The sequence below is a fragment of the Megalops cyprinoides genome, chromosome 4, assembly GCF_013368585.1.
Source record: "Megalops cyprinoides isolate fMegCyp1 chromosome 4, fMegCyp1.pri, whole genome shotgun sequence".
Taxonomy (NCBI): domain Eukaryota; kingdom Metazoa; phylum Chordata; class Actinopteri; order Elopiformes; family Megalopidae; genus Megalops; species Megalops cyprinoides.
In genome coordinates, this window is record NC_050586.1 from 26,062,207 (window position 1) to 26,083,726 (window position 21,520).

Consider the following 21,520-nt stretch of genomic DNA (forward strand, 5'->3'; position numbering starts at 1 on the left):
GGTGGGGGAATTATTGACATTTTCTTCTCATTTGCTCATAACAGCCAAAGCACACAGGATATTTATGTTGTAAATACTTGGCTACTGCTTTACAATATTGCTGACAATAAATACATACATTATACTTACAGTCATATGCATGGTGAGATATGCTTGAAAATAAAAAACAACCTGATTGTCCTGACCCTGTAGCTGGGTATCAATAAATTCTGCCCTCAAATGCTGATCCTAGGTCAGTTTCATCTTTTGTTTCCATTACTGTCTGGGTTGAAATTATGGGAAGGTAAACTGATCCTGGATGGACCAATAGTGGCATGTTTTGCATTGCCATTATGACGGTTGGCTTTTGTGGCTGCCTGAAGAAAGTGTCGTCAATGAATAGACCACACCTACGTTGTTTAGCCATACCCTGACTGCACCTGACCAACAAAAAGTGGTGAATGACATCATGCTACCTCTGAATAGACAGAACCCTGCAGTTTGAACCAGTCATCACATCAGAGTGATTCCACTAAATAAAAGAGTACTCCTAAAGTTCATTGCTAACTTGAAAACATAACATGTTCTCCGTCTACTGAGTGCCACTCGCTTCAGTCTGAAATCGCAATAAATCCAAGCAAGAATTCAACAGAAATGACAAGGTCTCCCTCTGGTGGCTGGTTGGAATTAATGCTTTCTGTATGAAGACACAGATCCCAGGATTCATGTCAGTCAGACCGCAATGACAACTCGAGAAGTTACCCAGACCTCGATCTGACCAGAAGCATGTTTAGACAGAAATGCAGGGTCACTTTGTTTGGTTCGTGGTTAGAATTATAAGTCTCTAGCAGACATGCAGTGCCCTTTGTGTGACAAACATCTCTACCAACAGTACCTGTCATCTCCAGAGATGATCAGCAGAACCAGCCCACCCCCAGCTCTGGAGAATGCCACACTTCAGCCCACTATTGGGAAAAAATTCAAGCAGTTTTTTTATTAACAATTTAACATATTTTGCTTAGAAAGACAATTTTGCATTTACATATATATATAGTATTAACATCAACATTTAACACTATAAAACAAACAAAATACAAAATGAAAAAACAGGATTATTTTTAAAAAGACAATTATAAACATAATAATAAAAATAATAACCATTATACAAAATTAAAATGACATTTTAAAAATGGTCCCATTTGCACTTTAATATAAATTTCACATACAAAGGCAGCAAGGTGGAAAACGAAATGAATCATAAATAACATACTGGAGTATGTACAGACACACGCCTCCTCCACACGCTTCTCCTCAGACAGCTCCCTGCTCCTCTTCCACAGACAGGGGGTGCCCTGCTAGCAACAGCTTCACAGACTGGACTGCAGCCAGGAAGTACAGCTGAGCGGGAAATGAGGCCGTTATACCGGTATCTACCAGTATCTAATCTGAATGATGATCACTGGATCCCTAACTGAATTACACGTTTGCTGTTTTACTGATGTTGTTGAGGATGTGCTGGACTAGGTGAGGGAGAGAGAGGGGCTGAGGGGTTAAGTGTTTAATTTGGTACACACCCATCTGTTCTGGCCTATTTATCATTTAACAATTTATGGAACCACGGAAACAGTTCACAAAAAAAGTTATTGACCTCCAGCCGCATCCTATCACACTGCCATCTTTAAATGCTTATTTCAAGAAGTTGCAGCTAGGTGGCTATCATATTGACCAGTAATCTGGACACATTTTTCTAAAATTATGTCATTCTAAGGTTCACAGTACTGATAAATATCGGGATCGGGTAGCCAGTTATGTAGCTCTAGTTATGAGGTATTTATGAAGTTGTAATTGATTTCAGTTTGAGCTAAGATATATATGACTGTGAAATAACGATTTTTAAGCTCTAAACTTTGGTGTGTAACATTTAGGCACAAAATAATCCCAATGAGCAGGGAAAATGGGGTCAGAGACTTGGCGGAATTCCAGCTCAAACCACCTGCAGCCCCTCTAAAGGAAGCTAGCAGCAGTGCATTGTCAACACCTCCAATTCAAGGTAGGAGAACACAAATGGGCCGTAAATATGACGAGGCTTCACAAATCTGAGCGGCCTGAAGCAAGCTTTCTGTGGGACATGGTGCAATCTCCTCCTTCTCACAAGTTATAAAATCTGCCCTAATGCAAAAATAAAAGGAAATATGAATAATGGATAACCGAGTGAAGCGTGTCAGTGTGCTGAGGGCCCTGTATGGGGCAGAGCAGAGCGGATCAGGGAGGGGCTAAGGGTGGAGCCAAGGCCAAGGGGCAGGACCTTGGGTAGACAGAGAGAAGGACAAATTCACACAGTGCATCATTCTCAGACATAATAATTGGCACTAATGGGCACATATGATTGTCGCCACTGAAGTACAATTGACATTTTGCTCACAATCGCCTTCCTCAAAAGACTGAACAGCTCGTACAGGGACATGTCAAGAGGTGCCAGCCAGTGCCGACCATGAGTAATTCCTTACACCTGAACAAAGCAGATGAGTGCCTACCCTGGACCTCTTTAATATTTTTCACCTGTCCCTGTGTGAGTATGGGGGGAGGGAACGTCACTTTTTCTGTGTTTTGTCTACATCACTTGCAACCTCTGGACCACAGGAGCGTTAGTATTTTTGAGGCAGTGACTCTTTCACTGTGCCTCCGAGTCACATCCTGCCCCGGCCCCCTGCTCTCTGGGACCTACGCTGCTCTTCCTCAGAATCATTAAAAGAATTTCAGCAAATCAGGGATCCGCCTAGCTGATGCCCCTCTCTTTTCTGTGGCCCCTTTTCTGTCTGTAAATACTATCCACATATACACAGTCCTGTCTTGGCCTGGATTCAAACCCACAGCGCCCCATATTCTGTGTCTCAGTTATGGGACAGAGCTGAACTCTCATCAAAGAGAGAGTCATCCATCACTTGCTTGCTCAATCATGCCAGCACTATATACCGAATGCTGTTATAAAACTGTAGTTAAAACATGACCTCAGAAAGCATTAAAAAATAAAAGCCACACTTGGCAGACAGCTGTAAAAAGGCATTTATCTGTTGAGCTTCACAGCTCAGAAAAAAAGAGACAGCAATACCATAAAAATGTGGCTACACACCACAATGTTAAGTTGCAAATTCCCCTGTGTATGGACTGTTACACAGAAAGAAGTAGCAATTACACTGAAACTAAGTACTATCAGAGCCACCTATCCATCTTATACCAGACAAGAGAAACAGTATTAAAAACAAGAAATTGGATAATTTTTTAAAATTAAATCAATACTAACATTTTATAGCTTTGACTCAAACCCTCCAAAAGGAGTTACTGGGTCCACTGGAGGACTGTGGACTAACAGAGAGCCTTCTGCTGGCTTCCTCAGATCTGATCTCTTAAAGATTAGGTTGGGGGAGGGTGGGCGCAACACTGGGAATCAGTGAAGGTGAACTGGGAACTCCCCCACCCTCCCCTAAAATAAAATTTGTGAGATTTATTCGTGTAACATGTCTGAGGTGAGGTATCCCAGCCAATGATGCAAGGTGTCAGACGGTCCCAAAGTGACAGGTCACATGAAGTGTAAAATCGTGCTTTTGATTATCATAGCAGACATACGAGTAAACCAACCAATGAGCAAGGCGTACTAAACCCAGAATGCTCTACTGGACTCCTGACTGAAGCAGTGCTCTTTAAATCCGTCTTTGAGTGACAGTCACATGACTGTTCAGTAAAAAGGTACCAATGAACCGGGGTTCTCCAAGTATGGTAATAAGGTCTCAGTGGTCATCAGCCTCAGTCAGATCAGCAGTCAGCAGCCACTGACTACAACTATCATCTGTCAGGCTGAATATATGGTCACAGCACCCTCACTTCTGTGCATTTAGTCTCTTTGTCTCTCAAACACACGCACGCACACATACACACATACAAAGACACATTCTTTTTCTCTTTCTCTTTCTCCCTCTCTCTCTCTCTCTCACACACACACACACACACACACACACACACACTTACTTCAGTGCAAGCAAAGCATCGATACTTACCAGTCCCCGCACACCACAAAACTACATATGTATGTGGCTGTGTATGAAATGCATACTGTGTGTAACTGAGCATGTGTGTGTATGAATGTGTCACAGTTGTTCAGTGTACATCTAAGCCAGTCACTCGATTCAGAATCCATCATTTCAAACCACCCCCTACACACACCACTTCCCAAATTTCACATTTGTAGCATCAATAATAAAATATCTATGTTAATATGTACATATGTTCATATATACCAACAGTGAGCATGGGTAGGACAGCCCCTAAGAGCGCAGCCGCGCTGAGCACGAACACACCAGGCTTCAATGTGTTGTGTGGTGAGTGGGAGGGGGGGGGGGGACATGAACAATAAGGGCATTACAGAAACTTCACAAGGCATCTCTGATCCCCACCCCTCGGCCAACACACCTCCCTGGCCCCGCCCCGGGCCTCGGGATGCCTGTCTCTCCATCTGTCGCGCTGTATTGGTCAGGTGAGGGCAGTCCTCTTGTTCCTGCATCCCCTGTGCTATTTGAAATTGGCGTAGTCAGAGAAGGCATCGATGTACTCCTGAACCACTTTGTAACAGAACTCATACTGCTCCTAGAGGAGGAGAGAGAGAGAGGGAGAATGAAAGGGAGAGGGGGGAGAGAGAGGGAGGGAGAGAGAGGGAAGGAGAGAGGATAGAGATTGAAAAGAAGGGAAAAGATCTCCAGTAATACCTCTTGGTGCACCTGCAGACTGATGAGATGGTGTCTGTAGAGGTCATTTATGGTCTTTGCACTGTTTACACCATGTGCGGTCGCCGGAGCCTCAGACTCACCAGTGTCTGGACCATGTGCGGTCGCTGCAGCCTCAGACTCTTGACGGTCTGGAACACATCCAGGATGCCCTCAGCCTTCACCCTCTCCAGGACTGTGCTCAGAGCGCAGAAGGTTCCGGTGCGGCCCGCCCCAGCGCTGTAGACAGGGTCACATGGTCACTCTGATACACAGGGGGTAGTCAACGTTAGAATAATGTCAGCAGATTGCTAGTGTAACTCTACCTGCAGTGCACAGTGATGGGGTGGTTGCCAGACTGCTGCTGCTGTTTCTGCACGGCGGCGATCAGGCTGATCATCCCCTTCCCATCTGCCGGGATCCCCACCTCCGGCCAGCCGTGGAAGTGGAACTGCCGTGCCAGCCGAGCCCTGTTCTCCTGGGGGGGGGGGTCCAGAAGGAGCATGTGAGGTGGGTGGATACACGCAATGCACTTTAACCTGCTCTCCTGGAGCACCACTCTGTCTAAAAGCCCTTCAGGAAAACTGGCATGAAATGTGAGAAAAAGGGGGGAAACTCCACCTCAAACCACACCCTAACCATAACCCCACCCACAAACTCTGCCCTAACTGTACACAACTGAACAGTGTTCAGCCACAATGCTAGGCAATGATCACCGTAAAGCATTATGTAACAGTGCTAACTGTATTGTGTAGTTCTTCAGTGCTGTGTCACACTGCATACAACAATACAGTTGTGTGGAATCGTGTCTAGTTGTATAGAGTTGGGTGGCGATGTGTAGAGTTGGGTGTTCTGTAGAAGTGTGTGTAGTTGTGAGGAGTTGTGTGGTGCTGTGTAGACTTGTGTGATGTTGTGAGGAGTTGTGTGTAGTGCAGAGCTGTGTGTAGTTGTGTGGAGCTATGTGTAGCTTTGAGACTGGACTCACTCTGTTGTTGGTGACGAGAAGATCCCTGATAGTGTAGCTCTCACATTCCTCCTCCCTCTTCAGTTCGATGGTGATGTCCCCACAAAGCAGGGACCCCTGACTGGGCCAGTACTGAACACACTTTTCCTACAGGAAGAGCAGGGGAATGAGGGAAGCACAGGGGTAGAGGCAGAGAGAAGGAGAGCAGGAGGGAGAGCGTGAAGGGGAGAGGGAGGGAGAACAAGGGCAGGAATTAGAACCATTTCCTTTTTAGCTTTAGACAAGTTCGACAGTCATGGCACAAATACCTGTCCCCCAACCCCAGGTCATACCTTGACCCATACTTTTACCTCTGTCCCCTTATCTTGTATCTCTCTCTGTGACCCTACCTGTCCCCCTCCCTCTCCTCCTACCTGCCCCCTCTCCTCCAGTTCTGTCAGCATGACGATGGAGCAACTCCTCCACTCCCAGATCATCCTCCAGAAGTCCTCCACAGTGTACTGCAGGGGGCCCTGGCTGGCCAGGTATGAGTCCTTCTGCCTGTACCCCTGGGGGAGAGAAGGAGGGGAAGAGGGAGAGAAAAGGAGAGAGGGAGGGAGAAAGGGAGAAAGAGAGAGAGGGAGACAGAGTAGTGGGCACACAGTGTCAATGCTGGCTGCGACAGCGTTGGCTTGGTTACCACGCACTCAGTGATATGTGGGCGGGCTTCACTCACATCTATGAAGGAGGCGTTGACATAATCCGTGTTCTCATCACCTCTCTTCACTGGAATGATCACCCTGTTAAACTCGTCTGTGTGGAAAACGATATCAGCAAAAAGATGGCTGACCGGGTAGTATATAGATGAGTCACGGTCCAGACCCCCCTTTGCCCAATCAGGCAATACCCCCAATATCCTTGCTCCATCTAGACCTGCTGTTCATGTAAAACAACCCTTGATTAGCCCTCATTCTGACCATGCCCCTCCCCAGCAGCGCCCACTCTCTGACTCACAGGGAATGATCTGCAGGACCCGGTTCTTCTTCATGTTGGCTGGAAGGTTTCCCGTCCGCATCTTATCATTCTGTATCTTAATGGATGTCAGTTTCTAAGAGGGGAACGAGAGAGAGATGGAGGAAGTCAGAGAGAGGGCAGGAGAGGGGGAAGGAGAGAGGGAAGCAGGGATGGGGAGAGTGAGAGAGTGACAATGGAGGATAAGGGAAAGAGAGAGTGAGAGAGAGCTAAGATGAAGGGGCAAGTTAAGAAAACATAACAGACACACACAGGCACCCAGTGACACGCACCAGTGTCAGGCAGACATATGGACAGACACATGGTGACGGACTGACTGAGGGGCAGATGGATGGACAGGCCCTCACCTTAAACTCAGCCTCCATACCCCTGCAGCCTGCGCCAGGGGCGGGGGCATAGAGCTTGGCCAGGTGGGACTCCAGGGACGTCACCTCCAGCTCTGTGTCCCCATACAAGTAATGCTCCAGCAGGGCCTGGAAGATGAACACGTACTGCATCTGTGGGAGAGACAGGGAAACAGAGGGGCATAACACACACCATTCTGGGAAAGAGAGGGAAACTAGGGCTGCAGGGCCATTGCAGCCCTGTTTCTCACCTTTTCCCATTTGTACCTGATGAAAAAGGTACTTAACCATGAACAACTTGCTTATTTAGTTTTAGAGTAACAGAGAGTAAACTGCTTTGAGTTGGGGTTAAGATTGGAATTTAACCAGGGTCTGAATCTGGATGAAGCATGAATTTGAAAAACAGTTAAAATTTGGATTTGAGTTTGAATGAAGATTTTGGACTTGGGTTTGGATCTGGACTCGGCTGGCGGTGGGAGGCAGTGGTTAAGACTCACGTCCGTCTGCACCATCTGGCAGCGCTGGGCTCGGATTCGGCTGACGAAGCCAAAGACGTCCACCTTCCTCTCAGCCGTCATCATGTCCAACATGGCATCAATCACTATGAAGGTCCCAGTCCGACCCACTCCCGCACTGAGAGAGCAAGAGAGCGTGAGAGAGAAAGTGAGGGAGGGAGAGGGAGAGAGGAGGCGAGAGAGAGGATACATAAATAACAGGCACAGACACATGGTGCGTGAGTGCAGCAATAGCTCAGACGGACAGACGGAGCACACAGACCTGCAGTGCACCATGATGGGCCCTGCGTACTGGGGGTTGCACGTCTTCACCTTCTTCAGGAACTTCAGCATGCCGATGGGGGTGAAGGGGACCCCGAAATCCGGCCAGCTGGTGAAGTGGAACTGGGTGACCAGACGCTGGGGCTTCTTCCCCAACACGTCCCCCACCTGAGTCAAGGGAAGGAGCACACGCCAGTCACACAGGAAACAGTCGATAAATCTGGTGATGATATGGTGCATCAGTACAGTTAGGGTGAAAGCGCAGATAATAGGGTGGTGTATCTGCATATATAGAGGATACAGCAAAGGTGGCGGGGGGGTGGTGTATCTGTGCATATAGAGTACAGAGCACAGTTAGTGGGGTGGTGTACCTGCTGGATACAGAACTTGCGGATGGTGTAGTCCACCAGCACCATGACATCCTCCACAGAGACCCGCACATTCCCATAGGTCCAGCAGCCCTGGTCAGGCCAGTACTGGGCGCACTTACACTGGAGAGCATGGAGACAAAGGCCTTTAAAACTCCCATCATCCACCACACAACATCTACAAGACTACCATGTCACACTGAGAAACACAGGACATTGCTGTAAAACTCCCATCATCCACCACACAACATCTACAAAACTACCATGTCACAGTAAGAATACTATGGTAAAACTGCTATCACTTGTAAAAACAACCTGTCAAAGAACCTATTGTACAATTACTCCAAAATAACCTTTGTATGATGGCAGAGAAAAAAAACAAAAACTGCAAAAAACAGTGTTCTTTGGTAAACATACTGCAGAACTCCAACAATCTTACACTGCAAATCCTCTCTCTTACACATGGAGATTCTAATGTAAACCAAATTACACAACAGCCATCTCACATTAAAGGAAAACACCTAAAGCAGAGGAACAGATGAGCAGCTTATATCTTCAAATGGTGCATTTTAAGGAGGACTTTTAAAACACCACAGAGCATATAAGCACACTACTGCACCCAATGCCACTCAACAACCATCAAACACAACTCTGATTATCATGCACCATTATTTATCTTCCAGAAATCCACAGCAGGCCTCTGTCTCGGTTATCATTTCAATCAGCGCAAAAACTTCCTCTATAAGATCATGACATTTACTTTATTGTACTGACATTCATATTCATTTTGGCAGAGCATCTATACAAACCGCAAGCAGAACAATAAAAAGCAAAGGTATCAGCACTGTTAATGTGACATGACCACAACCAGTAAAGGATAATACACAAGCTGCACGTTTGCAGAAACGGTGTGTCTCTTGCTCTAACAGACTCCTCCGTGTGTGATGCCTCGACTGGTCCAGGACTGAATCACCTCCTTCCTCTCCTTCAGGTTGGTCACCATGACGATGGTTGCTGTGTTCTGCTCCCATATCATCCTCCAGAAGTCGTTCACCGTCTCCTCCTTAGGCCCTAGGGCAGTCATTGTTAAAAATCATATTCAAATCTTAATTCATTTCCCCGTGAATATTCATCCCCCTTGGGCCCTGTACCATTTGTCATTTAAAATCAAACTGCAATTGCACAAATCAAAGTCATATTCGCCCTCTACCCTTTTGTCAAAAACTGTCAATTTTCATCACAACCGTGTCATCTGATCCCCTTTCAATAATTCTATCTAGTTTGTCTTACTGGTGTCAGATTATTCTGTTCATATCCTCAGATCACTGATCTAATCTTGTCAATTCAGACACAATGTGATAGACATTATTTTATGATGTGACCATCCAATCATCTTACCCCAATCTTACTCCATTTCTGAAACTTTCACAACGTGCCATTTTTCTAATCTCCCCATTTCACACACATTCCCAGAATTATTACTGCCCTGTATAAAGGATTCTCTGTGGTACTGCTGAGGCGATATACTAAGTGAAATTGATTGAATGATGCTATAAGTCTAATTCACATGAGAATGGTACACTCAGTGACCAGCAGGGCTTAAATATATATTTACCTTGTGCTGCAATGAACTTGTTCTTCTCTTGATATCCCTGAAAAAAATCACCAGACAGAAGGACAGGGAGAGCACAAGAGACAGAGAGAGATAGACAGAGAAATGGTCACATTATTCTCCTACCATTTCTTCCTAGCTTCACTCTTTCACTGGAGACCCACCGATCCCAAACCACTCAGACACACACGCACACACACACACACACACACACACACACACAGGGCCATACATTGATGTAGGAGGCGTTGATGAAGTCTGAGTCAGGGACTCCCTCCAGCAGCGACAGGTGAACCCGAGAGTGATCATCTGGGAAACAGAGAGACACAGAGGGAGGAATCCTTTAAAAGTGTCACTCACTCTGACCTGCCTGCAGTCGCTGGGACTGTCTAGAGAGTCTGCTTTGATTAAACTAGCAGGTGTCAGGCCACAGAGACATGGTGCTCACTGGGGGGGAGTGGGGGAGATGCTCATGTTCCTCACTGCTCTGGCAGCAGTAGACCACTACTGCCCCCCACAGCCAGTCCATCAGCTTTACAGAGAGAGTGAAGGAAAGAGGGGGGGGAGAGAGGGAGAAAGGGAAATTGAGAGAGAGGGATAAAAGGAAAGAAACAGAGAGGGAGGGAGGGAGAGAGGGAAGGAAAGAGAGACAGAGATATGGGTAAAAGGAAAGAAAGAGAGAAGGAGTAAGGGCTGGAGACTCACAGGGCAGGATGTTGACGTATCGGTTCTTCTCCTTGTTTTCCTCCTTTGACGCAGCGTCACATGACGCCTGAATTGGACACACAGTCAATGCCTGGACAGACAGACAGACAGAGCTTTATTACAGAATGGTACTGACAATCCAGCCACAGACAGACAAACAGACTGACAGACAGGACAGATGGACAGACTCGATGGTTTGTGTGTGTGTGTGTGTGTATGTATGTTTGTGTGTATTTGAATGTTTGTGTATGTGTATGTATGACTCTCTGTGCAGGTAAGAGTGTATGTAGTGTGAGTGTATGTGTGTAATGTTTGTGTAATGTTTGTGTGGGTGTGTGTGTGTGTGTGTGTGTGTGTGTGCGTGCGCGTGCAGCAAGGCCTCACATTGAACTCCTCTCTGAACAGCTTGTTGTCGTCAGCCATGCGACGGCTCATCTCCTCCTCCAGCTTATCAACAGGAAGGGGCGGGTACTTCCTGTTGGTGCTGGGGGATCGGGCCAGCAGAGGCAAGCTTTGCATCTCTGGAGAGAGGACAAAGAAGAGGTACAGAGGAGTAAAAAAGGAGGAACAGCAGAGAATTGGTGGTCAGTCAGCAATTTTGGACAGAAATCCTTCACTTCAGAATGACAGAAATCTTTAAATGACACAGAAAAAACAGGAGCAAGAAAAAAACTCAATTCCCTTCAGTCAACACAACAAAGGCTCACAGAATCTATAGCTTAACGGGCTGAATACTGACCACTAGAGGGCCACAAAACACAATGAATCACTGAACCCAACACTGCAGCCATGAGACGCTGTCCCAGATGCATTTGTTTGTGAGTTTCATAAAAGCGAATTAAGGAGGAAGGTGAGTTCTACTTTATCATTGTGTTGGTGATTTCATCATTTCCTCATTCAGAACATACAATGACCTTCTCTGAAAAACTCATAAGGAGATGAGAAAAATTACACTGGGGACAAACTAATTGGAAGAGAGACCTGGGCAGACAAATGGACAGATGGGCAGAGAGAATAAATGTACCTGTGTCATCTGCTCTGCCATTGGTTAGCCTGTAAGAGTGTGAATGGCTCCCACCCTGCTTGTACTTCTTAAACCTGCCAGACAGACATTGAGATAAAGAGACAGACAGATAGACAAACAGGACAGAATTTAGCACAGTTGGTCAGAGACAGCAGCTACACTGTCAGTGGGCACTAATGTGGCCTCTTCTGTGAGCATAGACGTGAATGTGGCATGTGCACGCATCTTTCCATGTGGGTATGTATGTGTGTGCGTGTGTGTGTGTGTGCGTTTATGTATGTGTGTGAATACATATCTTTATAATTTCCTCACCTCAACATGTAGAGGATGATGATGATGAAGATGATTACCAGTAGAGAGGACAGTGCTACCATGACAGCAATGATCGGTGTTACTTCTGCAGAACCTGGTCAAGTGAAACACACACACACGCACGCACACATACGCACACATACACATACACATAAACACACACACACACACGAGATGGTAGAGAGTGTGAGCCAGGGAGGAGGACTCAAGACCACTATTCAGAGCTTTGTCTCAAGCACGAAAGAGCACTGTCGTTCCTTGAGGCACTGGGACTGACTAAGACTTGCCGACTGTGAATGACTGACTCACTGTGACTGACTGACCAAGACTGGCTGACTATGACTTACTAACACACTATGACTGACATGAGAAGACTGGCCGACTGACTCACTCACTGTGACTAACTGACTGAGACTGGCTGAGTCTGACTGACTGACTCAAAGACTCACTGCGATTTACTGTCTGAGACTGGCCCAGCCTGACTGGCTGTACAAATGGATTCTGTCTCTTGACACATATAGAATAAAGCAGGGTTCGTCCCTGACTTACCTGTTCCTGCACCTCCACCTGGAAAGACAAAAATTACACATTTGGTCAAATAAAAACCATGGCAACATTAGGCTTCAATTCAGAGCTGCAATTCTTCATATAAACTTGTGAAATGACAGAATGTCAACATTCATGAAAAAAGTATGATAAATAAACCAAATGAAAACCACATATAAGCACCACCACAGAGTAAAGATTTGGTACCTGGAGGCAAACTGGTGCCTGTGGTGGTGTTTCCAGCAGGGGGCGTGGTAGTCTCCTCAGATTTTGCATGCGTTGCAATGGAGGTAGCAGGGGGAAGGGTAAAGGGAGCAGTCGCCATGGTTACATTCTCCTTCCTTGTCCCGCCATCACTGATTTTAGAGGAGGTTATAGCTGGGGCAGTGGTTGCCAGGGCAAGTGGATTTGTGGACGGAGCTGAGGTGGGGGCCGGGGGTGCGGTGACTGGACCTGGAAGTTCCGCTCTGCCTTGGTTACTGATTGCTGTTGTGACGACTGGTGGGGGTGATGTTGTTGCTACTGTCTCTGCTGTCACCATGGTGACTGTTGCCAAAGTGATGTTAGGAGCTGAGTGAGTAGGGAGGGAGGTTGGCTTGTTGGTCAGAACAGGGGCATCTGGAAGAGGAAGACGTGAAATGACAGTGTTGAGGTAAGCATGAACTAACTCTGTGTGACATCAAAGGTGACATCATTTGACCACTTAATTGCCTCATTCAGACAGAGCCATGAGTTACTGTCAGTGCCTCTTACCTGTGAGCGTGACAGGTCCCTGGGCGGAGCTGAGGGCCACAATGGTCACAGCAAGGAACAGGTGCCAGGGACAATCTCCCATGATGCCCTGGGGCAAGAGCAAGAAAGAAGAAGAGAGACAGAGAGAAGGGAAGGTACAGTGTACATTGTTACACACACAGACACACACACACACACACACTCACTTCCAGGTGAGCTTGACCAGCAAAAAGATGAAGGAAAGGATTGTTGTGACACACCTTGAGAAGAAACGATGACATCAGTAACTCATCTGAGGCTGGTTCCTCCCTCCTATAGACAGACAAACACAGAACCTTCTTTAGAACACTCCAATTCTCACTTCATTACAAGAGAGTCCCAGTCTGAACTAAAGCCCGGTTTCACAACTATGACTTGTGATTTGAATTTAGACCTGTTCGGAATATCAGTGGTATTGTTGACTGACATCAAATATGAAACTCAATTAGACCTCCAGCCAATCCAGTCTTAAATGAAAGGTGATGTGTATGTGTGCATGCGTGTACGTGTGTGTATGTAGAGAGGTGTTTGTGTGTTTGCTTGCAGCGGTAATTGAATCCAGACAGTGAAATATGGCCACAATGTAATCCCACTGGCCTCTCAGTGTTGACTCAATCCACAATGATCCCTGAACTGTTATCATCCTTGACATAATCCTAAACCTTTAAATAATCCAGCCATCTGGTGCCCCTCAGACTGTCCAAACAATCAGTGTACATCCCTCTCTTTAGCTCTCTCTCCCTCTCTCTCTTAGTGATGGAGGAGTTAAACCAAGCAATTCCATCCCAAACCGGGGGAGCTGTGAGTTGGAGCATGTGTGGTACTTCTGATGTTGTGCAGGCTCACCAAGACGAGAAATCCCTCATCTCCGAGAGGGCCAAATGGAAACCTACACTGTCTGCAATATCCTACAGAGATGAGAGAGTTGGCTTTGCAATGGCATCCAGCATTAAACTAGATCTGGCACTCTCACTTTATAAAACCATCTGCAGCATAGAGGGCTGCTTTAGATTACCACTACTGCTGCCAGCATCAGAAAGCACGTATTAACTGGAGTACCTAGAAAAATAGTTGGCACCCATCTCCCCCAACAGCACCTCCCAGAAACTGAGAGAGGGATCGCAGAAAGGGTTCTCTCTCCCTTCCTCCTGTCCCTTCTCTGACTGCCGGCCCTGAATACCTCACTGCAGGCTGACCCCAAGAACTGTGAGCAGTTTAAATGTTAAAAGTTTGAATGTGAAGTGACGGGAATGGGCTACATGAATATCCCATATTGCACTCTTGGTTCAGAGATGAACACCGTTTTAAACATTGCAGCCTGCCCACACATGTTTCTGGCCCACAAATAGCCCACAGATTCACATTGAGCGAATCATGCTGCTCTGTGTGACTCAAACTCTCACAATCAACTGCTGCAGACCTCTGGAATTTATACTGAGGCCAGGGTCATTGGGTGGCTGCTTCTGAGACTATTACCTGCCAATTGGCTTGGGATTTTTAGCATGAAGACTTTTGGCCTGGACATAGGAGCCCAGCCCACACTGACTCAACTATACTAGATCGTATTCAAAACCAGAATGTCTTTTAGTCGACTTAAGTGGTGTGTGTGTGTGTGTGTGTATGTTTGTGTGTCTGCATACATGTACACTGCTGGGGTCATTTACGATTCAATGGAGGTGAACGCTGTTCATTCGTTTAATCCAAACACACTCCTGTGGAAGGGGTGACCAAGTTACGTAGATGGGAATGGAATTGAGAGAGTGAAGAGGAACTACAAACAGGAAGTGAATTGCAGGCTGTGCTGGTCCCTGTCCTGCTGAAGAAGCTCATTACAATGGTGGCCCTGTAATCACATGTGATCCCTCTGAAAGTCCCTCCATTCCCGGGGGTTGTGGGTGTTTCACATGAGCACACCAGCCACAGACAGCAGAGCTGCTCCAATGACTGACCATAAGGGGGCATACCAGATCAGGAGGCAACAGCAACACTACTGTCATCACCTACCCATGAATGAAGCCAGACAGCAACCAGTGGTAGTCTATACACATACTTACGCCGGCAAACACAAACACTCATATGCATACATGCACACACACAAACACACACACACACACACACACACACACACACACACATAGACATAATCTCTCTGACACACAATCCCCACGTACACATGGACACATATAGGTGCATGCACACGCACGCACGCACACACACACACACACACACACACACACACACACACACACACACACACACACACACACACTCACACAGAGCCGTTTCAACAGATTAACATTTCGCAGACCTCAGAATTTTCTGGTCCTGTGCTGACTCACACACAGACCTCAGCTGGCAGTGTTCTGTAGGGATGTAAATGCCAGCATACACGCCACAGCACACCTGGAACGGTAACCTCTGGACTTCCCTAAACTCTGAACAGGGCGTGTTAGGGAGGGGCCCCCTTAAATATATCATAATCAATAGTTACTAACGCTACCTAGGAAACGAATGCCCCACTCATGAAGGAAGGCTATTAATTACAGCACGTGCATGTGTGTACACATTCCTACAGATGTGCACATTCCAACAGGGTAAGTTCAACCGTGCGGACAGAGTAGCTCTTTCTGTGCCGTGATTTGACGGAGCATGGGTTTTGTGGAAATGGTTTCATTTCTCGACTGTCGTTCCTCAAAATACCCCTTCTTATTACCCCTCCGCCCACTGTCCAAACGTGTAGCAACAAAGCGTCGCTCAGTGTGCTCACTTTTCGTTTTAGAGGTATTGAACCGACCGCCCTCAACTTTCGCCTTTTCTCTCGCTCACGTTTATGATTACAATGGAATCTGTTCAGTGTTTACATTACTACGGTATTCAATGGAGTTCTGTTTAAAACATACCAAACGTTGTTCCCCCACTCTTCCTCTGCCTGTCTACGCCCGCCCCCTCCTACTCATCTCCCTCCCTGACCCTGAGACAGTTCTAAGAACGTTCGCAGCCCCACAGAACTGGGCGCGCTCCCATGGGAAGTGAAGATGCGAAAAGAAGGCTCACACATTCTATTTCTCTGTTCACCCTCTCTCCGCTCCCGGAACGAGCATCACTCTGTAACCACTTCAACTGGTGTGTCACACACTGAAATGTTTGCGAAGTGTTAAGTTTTGTTTAAAAAAAAGACACAAAACGTTTAATACGATACATATGATCCAAAATAAAACTCACCGCGGTTTCCGCTGAGCTGGCGGATGTATTTAAAAATCTTTCTGGTATGATGGTGCGGTTATTTTTGTCGCGTTCTCCACTTCGAAAAACGTTGCATCCACACCCCGGCAACAGTGTGCGTGTGTGCTGGATTGGGGAACCGGGGTGCTTGGAATGATCCGGTAGGGACAGCGGATTTGGACAGGGGCAACAGCACGCACACTTTTGCCACTCCGTTGAAACAGTCACCTAGACACCCCCGACAGCATCAGCCCTCCCCCGTGTGTTCCCGGCAGCGGAGGGTTGACCCTGTCTTCCATGCAGTGTAACGTGAGCCCAGTCCCTAGGATTACTCGCTGTATTCGGGAACGTCTCTGGTCGTTCCTATTCCGCCATGTTGTGCCTCTGCACTGGGTATATGGGAAACAGCAAATCCCGGTCCGGGGTCCCTCCTCCTTCCACTGCAGCGTTTGACACCACGACCCCTGGCGGTTAAATTGGGAAATATCGTTGGTTAGCCAGAAGCGAGAAGAACATCTGGCTGTGTCGGTACCCGTGTGGGTAGTTTCGGGAATACGCCGAAAACGCGGAGAATGCACACACAGAGCTCAGATTGAATTAAAATACGCCTGTCACATCCCAGAAGCAATACCCCCCCCCCCCCCACCCCTCAACACGATCAGATAACCTGTCTCTGGCGTCCACTGGTTACGTTTATGGTACCATGCCCTGTATGTTTATCCTACAGCTGACAGTACTCCTGGAAGAGAAAAGACCGTGCCAGAACATGGCGATAGGACATTCTTATTGTGTGTGTGTGTGTGTTAAATTTCACCCACATCTGTGAGACTCAGACAAAACACACAGCCCGAGCTCATGTGGCTGTTGGTGTCCTCCTGTGCCCTCTGCTACCACACCAGGCTGACTAAATCACACCGTCTCACACGCGCAGGCGCAAAGCACCACCACCTCCTTCACACTGAGTGCTTGACACGTGCATAAATAATAACCATATGAATATTCCTGGCAGACCTCCCTAGACCAAAAAGATGACTCAGAGGACCAGAACTAGCAAATAATATCAGCTGTTTATTGTCAAATGACTCTACGGAAGCACGAGGACACAAAAAACACAATTGCACAGGACACAGTAATTTTATTGACAAAAACCCTGAAAAATCAAAGCACAAACTGCTGAAATATCAGGTCACAAAAGAGATTTATCTAAATGTAAGTCCTCAGATGCAGCTTTCTTTAGGACATGCTGTCCTCTCATGCTACTGGGGTGAAGGCAGGTAGAGGGTACAGCTGGTTCCGGTCAGGTGTGGGTCACAAGTGAGACCGTAAGAGAAGGCGAACCCGCCCCGGTGCAGGCCACACTCATGGTAGTGCCACCCCTTCTGCAAGGACACGGAGCAGCCGCCCAAATGATCGTCATGCCTGACATCCTTATCCCAGACCTCCAGTCAGAGTTGTTGTAAGGTGTCCATGTTGCCAAAGTCAAAATGTCTGTTCCAGTGGGGATTTTTGTTTGACCTGATCCAGTGGGTCTCCCGGAAGTTACCACTATACCACAGTTTGACGTAGCCCTCAGGGTGCCCCACAGGGTCCCCCTTCAGGCCCCAGGCCCTGATCACATGCACCTGGAGCCTACCCCTTCCTGACTGCAGGGGGCAGCACTCCGGTGAGAGATTGGGGTGATTCCATCCACAGCTGGGGGACCCTGAATTTCTGGGACTCCCATTCTCCCTCACATACTGTGTGACAGCAGCCTTTAGGTTTGTGCTTACATTGGCGTTGGGGATCAGTTTGTGAAGGGGGGTGAGGGAGTAGGACACCACGTCTGGGTGCTCAATCAAACTGTCCAGCCAGCTGTGGAACCCCAGGGAGTCATTCTTGGTCAACGACACCTCCCCAAGCCACCTCTGTCCCCCAACCACCTCGGTGATGTGGTTCAGGAAGCCCAGGTGGTACCCCGTCTTACTGTCTCTGTTCTCCACTACTTCTCTGCACTGTCTGCTCAGGCCGGAGGCATGCAGGAAGCCCAGCCCCACAGACAGGCCCGAGGACAGGCAGTCCTTCACCTGTGTGGCCAGGATGCTGTTGAGGGTGGCCAGGCAGGAGCGGATGGAGGTGACACGAGTAAACCGCCCCCCCAGCCACACCTGCCGGATGAAGTGGGTCCCGTAGGTGTCGATGAAGCTACGGTACATGTGCTGGGTGGCTGGGGTGTTCTCTTCGGGGAGAGAACCCATGTCCTGGAGGAACTCAGCGCTGAGAGGAGGGGTGCTGGAGACGCGGTAGCTGCAGGTGACAGGTGGGACGCTGAGGTGAGATGCACTTTTGCAAAAATAAAGCTGACAATTCAGGTGCTTCCTAACACTGGGCATGGTTACAACATCACGGCAGTTCAGATCATGATTTAAATTTTGTTTATGTAGTAATTTACACAATTCACACAGTTTATGTGTTATCCATTTATGCAGCTGGATATGTTCTGCAAGCTAAAGCAGCACTCTAGATTGAAACCAGCAATTTTACAACTAAACCCAAACATCATGTTACAGAAACATTCAAAAGGTTCTCTCTCACAAATACACACACACACACACACACACACCTGTAGTGGCTGCAGGTGAGCTGGTGGGATGAGAAGGATGATTTGTCCACCCTGGTTCTGGAGGTGGAGAACTGGGCCACGTTGGACAGAGTTGCTCCCACCTGCAGATTGGCCAGGTCCCCCAGGTCCAGCTCCACCTGCCAGTCATTGCTGATGTGGGAGGTGGAGCTTTCCAACAGGGAGCTGACGGAAGTGAAGAGGGAGCTGGAGAGCTCCTGCCTGCAGGTGCTGAAGGAGCGCCAGTCCAGGACAGAGAGTGGCAGCTTCTGCAGCTGCTCGCCCCGCAAGGGGTTTTTACAGAGTGTGCAGGTGTTGGTGGGCGTCAAGTAGCCCTGCACATCAATCACGTAGGCCCCCTTGCGCTGGAGCCGCGCTATGTCGAAGCCCTCGCCAGCCAGGTTGTGGCCAGGCACGAAGGGGGAGTCATGGCACTCTGCCAGCATCCCCACACGGCAGGTGTGCACGGCGCACAGGTGAGACAGTGCCAGCATGGACAAGTGGACCAGGTGGAATGATGAAGGGCACAGAAGACGAGGTGACATGCCTGTGCAGTTCCTCTCAGTTTGGATTCAGTGAGTCTGTCAGTTACACAGAAAATAGTAAGATTAGACCTGGAGAGGACAATGCACCAGGAGCAAACAGCACTAGAGATCACTGAACACTAGCTTCTTTCTGTGATGGCATAGAGTGTAACAGCGCAAACACAATTAATGGCTGAATCAAACTCTTCAGGAAGTTCAATGAATAAATATGTCGGCTGTGAGAGGGCAGTTTGTTGCCACCTTTTGCAGGTGCCTTACCTGTCTGCCTTCTTCTGGTGCTCTTCATTTCCTTAGAATACTCTCTTGCGCGGTGTGTGTATGTCTGTATTGTCTTTGTCTTATCCCTGTGTTTTCCCTGCCACCCTGCCTTTTAAAGGATCTCCCTCCACCTCAGTCAGCACAAATAGCTTTAAAACATGAGCAAGGTTACTGCCAGGGAGTGGCAAGTAGAAAGAAAGCACACAACACATGAGATGAAGACGAAGAACAAAAGGAGGCCAACAGAAAGAGGAAGATCAACAAACTCCCTAAACAATAAAGAAACAATAAAACTAACAATAAGGCTTGAATGGCAGATTTATTCAGTTGGATATTTAATGTTCACCCTATCTCTTTGTCATTGTTGTTGATTACATCTTAAGACAGTCCACGAACCCTAACAAGGTCTTACGATTGAACCTTGTAAGTCCAGGAGACACAAGAGTAAGCATCTCACAAATCTTGACGATGCTGATGACATAGCGCTTACAGCTGATCAGCTCCAAGCAGCACATGATCTTTTAACATCTCTTGAAGATGCAGCAGCCAAAGTAGGTCTTTCTCTTAATGGAAAGAAGACTGAATATACAGTAAGTCAGTTAACGAAGAGGAGGGACACCGGGTCATTGTATCATGTGATGGCACACCGATCAAAGAGGTGATCGATTTCAAATACCTACGCTCATATGTTGCAGACAGCAAAAAAGACATTATAATATGCATGGGACAAGCATGGAATGCCTACAGCACATCTGGCAGTCTGACATTTCAGAACAAACAAAAGTAGCTTTCTTCAAGGTGGAAACACAGACCATGAAGAAAGATCTTCAGGATAGACTTGATAACACCTACACAAAACTTCTTGTGAGGGTCAAGAACATATCCTGGTGAGAACATTGAATGAAGCGTGAAATCTACGGTGATTTACCACCAATTTCCACCACTGTAGCACAACGCAGAGCTAGATTTGCTGGACAATGCTTGTGTGCTAGAGAACAAGTTGTCTCAGACCTTATATTATTGACGCTCCCCTGCCCCAATAGTGGTAAGAGACCCCTCAACTACACTGATGCCATTGGCAGAGACCTTCAGCTGCCAGTGGAAGATCTGGCCAGACTGATGGCAGACAGAAATGCCCGGAGGCTTCAAGTGACTTCGATCTCGGCTGCGGGGGAAGGATGATGATGATGATTTAATGTGGAGAATCAGGGTACGTACATGCATGTAGCTCATGGTTTTCACTGTTGAGAATCAGAGAAGATACATACACTTAGCCCAGGGTATTGTGGTGTCACGTCCTTGTCTAGGGTCAGAGAAGTAGGCTAACGAAAAAAGCCAACGCGACATGTAAAATAATAACGGAGAGTATTGATTTTTATTAGGAAAAAAACAACAGCCAAGAAAATAACTGTCGGGGATGTAAATAGTTTGCAGGTCGATAGTAAAAAGACGGCTGCCCCGAACTGACGCTTTTCCTCTACTAGGCAGAGCGATTCACCGAACGCGCGGGAACGGTATGCCTGCAAGGATTCACACACACACATACACAGAAAGAGAGACACAGAAAAACAGCACAAAAACAACCACGGGACATAACACCCCCCTCCCAAAAAAAAAAAAAAAAAAAATCAACATCCCATGTTGATTCAAATTATAATTAAAATACAGGACAGGATGACGCCCAAAACTTTATCGTTACCTTGTATCTTATTTCAAGGGTAAAACCTTGATCA

The 21,520-nt window shown here is 47.3% G+C and overlaps 1 protein-coding gene and 1 pseudogene across 1 annotated transcript; both read right to left on the bottom strand.

The window, feature by feature from the left end:
* Nucleotides 1-3,937: 3,937 nt before the first annotated feature.
* LOC118776312 (receptor-type tyrosine-protein phosphatase alpha-like) lies at nucleotides 3,938-16,756 on the bottom strand. The gene is made up of 23 exons (XM_036526560.1): nucleotides 16,389-16,756; nucleotides 13,388-13,439; nucleotides 13,149-13,236; nucleotides 12,603-13,013; nucleotides 12,399-12,416; nucleotides 11,850-11,943; nucleotides 11,538-11,611; nucleotides 10,898-11,034; nucleotides 10,514-10,604; nucleotides 10,041-10,117; nucleotides 9,812-9,848; nucleotides 9,170-9,267; nucleotides 8,200-8,319; nucleotides 7,830-7,996; nucleotides 7,550-7,685; nucleotides 7,056-7,205; nucleotides 6,691-6,784; nucleotides 6,413-6,489; nucleotides 6,111-6,245; nucleotides 5,719-5,844; nucleotides 5,060-5,211; nucleotides 4,838-4,973; nucleotides 3,938-4,617 (listed from the first exon to the last, which is right to left on the bottom strand). The coding sequence occupies exons 2-23, from the start codon at nucleotides 13,406-13,408 to the stop codon at nucleotides 4,543-4,545; spliced, it is 2,514 nt and encodes an 837-aa protein (XP_036382453.1). The 5' UTR covers nucleotides 13,409-13,439; nucleotides 16,389-16,756; the 3' UTR covers nucleotides 3,938-4,542.
* An 888-nt stretch (nucleotides 16,757-17,644) lies between these two features.
* Nucleotides 17,645-20,016, bottom strand: LOC118776195 (annotated as a pseudogene).
* Between the last annotated feature and the right edge of the window lie 1,504 nt (nucleotides 20,017-21,520).

Coding starts and splice junctions, on each gene's coding strand:
- LOC118776312 (XM_036526560.1), bottom strand. CDS start 13,408: ATGTCATCGTTTCTTCTCAAG. Junction 13,237..13,387: donor TGTCATCGTTTCTTCTCAAG/GTGTGTCACAAC, acceptor CTCTTGCCCCAG/GGCATCATGGGAGATTGTCC. Junction 11,035..11,537: donor TGGCAGAGCAGATGACACAG/GTACATTTATTC, acceptor TCCTCTCTCCAG/AGATGCAAAGCTTGCCTCTG.